The sequence below is a fragment of the Amphimedon queenslandica genome, unplaced genomic scaffold (assembly GCF_000090795.2).
Source record: "Amphimedon queenslandica unplaced genomic scaffold, v1.1 AMPQUscaffold_11378, whole genome shotgun sequence".
NCBI lineage: Eukaryota > Metazoa > Porifera > Demospongiae > Haplosclerida > Niphatidae > Amphimedon > Amphimedon queenslandica.
Genome location: NW_003548380.1, coordinates 1 through 1,155, shown reverse-complemented (window position 1 = coordinate 1,155; position 1,155 = coordinate 1). Strand labels below are relative to the sequence as shown.

At 35.2% G+C, this 1,155-nt stretch overlaps 1 protein-coding gene across 1 annotated transcript in view; it reads right to left on the bottom strand.

Moving 5' to 3' along the window:
* Positions 1-1,148, bottom strand: part of LOC109589374 (tetratricopeptide repeat protein 37-like) — a 3,078-nt gene extending 1,930 nt beyond the window's left edge. Inside the window, exons 1-6 of the mRNA XM_020005466.1 lie at positions 1,094-1,148; positions 981-1,052; positions 899-923; positions 753-837; positions 639-670; positions 481-581 (exon numbers count right to left, since the gene is read on the bottom strand). Coding sequence (XP_019861025.1) covers positions 481-581; positions 639-670; positions 753-837; positions 899-923; positions 981-999 — 262 coding nt within the window. The 5' untranslated portion in view covers positions 1,000-1,052; positions 1,094-1,148. The remainder of the gene's footprint in view (positions 1-480; positions 582-638; positions 671-752; positions 838-898; positions 924-980; positions 1,053-1,093) is intronic.
* Positions 1,149-1,155: the final 7 nt, after the last annotated feature.

Sequence of the window (1,155 nt, the reverse complement as noted above, 5' to 3'; positions counted from 1 at the left end):
TTTTTATGTTCTTTAGTACAGGGATTTTGGCTAAATTTTATGAAAAATCGGAAGGAGAGAATTTACCATTTTAATATTTTTTCTGATACATATACATGTTCTTATGTTGCATAGAAAGTTTGAGCTGATTCTGATCAAGTTAGGATTTTTTATGAACTTTTAAAGTTGTTCAAAAATCGGGCCAAACACCCTGTGCTATAGTACAGGGATTTTGGTCAAATTTCATCAAAAATGGCTAGGAAAGAATTCTCTATTTTTATAATTTTTTCTGATAGATATACATGTACTTATGCTACATAGAAAGTTTGAGCTAATTCCGATCAAGTTTGGATTTTTTATGAATTTTTAAAGTTGCTCCAAATGCCATGTACTGTATTGCAATGCTTGTCAGCTCATGAAGCTCATGCTGTTTAGCTCACTTAGCATGCTTTGTGGGAAACTCTACCACTCAACTACAATAATCAACTATTCCTCCATTACCTTTCAAAGCTGGTACATAATCATCCTGCAGCTCAAGGACTCGTGTGTAGCTGGCAACAGCTTCAGATAATAGACCAATCAACTGTTGCATAGCTGCTACCCTAGTACATGTACATATGTACATAGAACGGAATATAATATAATGTGTATAGACTGACTGGTATTGTGAGAATATAGACTGTGGATTGAGCTAAGAGGATAAGGAGAGGAAAGAGAGAGAGAGAAACAAAAAGAGGAAGAGATCACTATAATATTGTAATGTACACATGTACTTCAGTTGCTTTTTCAAATGCTTTCATTGCTGCAATGTTACTACCTCTTGAGAGATAAGCCTCACCTAAGCACTCCCATACATTGCTACATGATACATGTACGTACATGTACATAAGTGGGCGTGACATTAGTGGGTGTGGCTTACCTATCAGAAACGTTCTGATGCAAAACTTTCAAATAACTATAAAATATATGACATTGTAAATTGTACATGTACATGTAGCTACCATTTAATAGCTTCGTCATATTGACTCTGTCTTCTATGATATAGTCCTATTCTAAGCCACGCCTCTCTCGCCCTGTAACCAATAGCAACCACACATTATGTTAAATCACTTACTCTGTAGGTGGAGATTTTTCTGTAATTTTGACGTAAACTTCATAAGCAGATTCCTGTGTAAA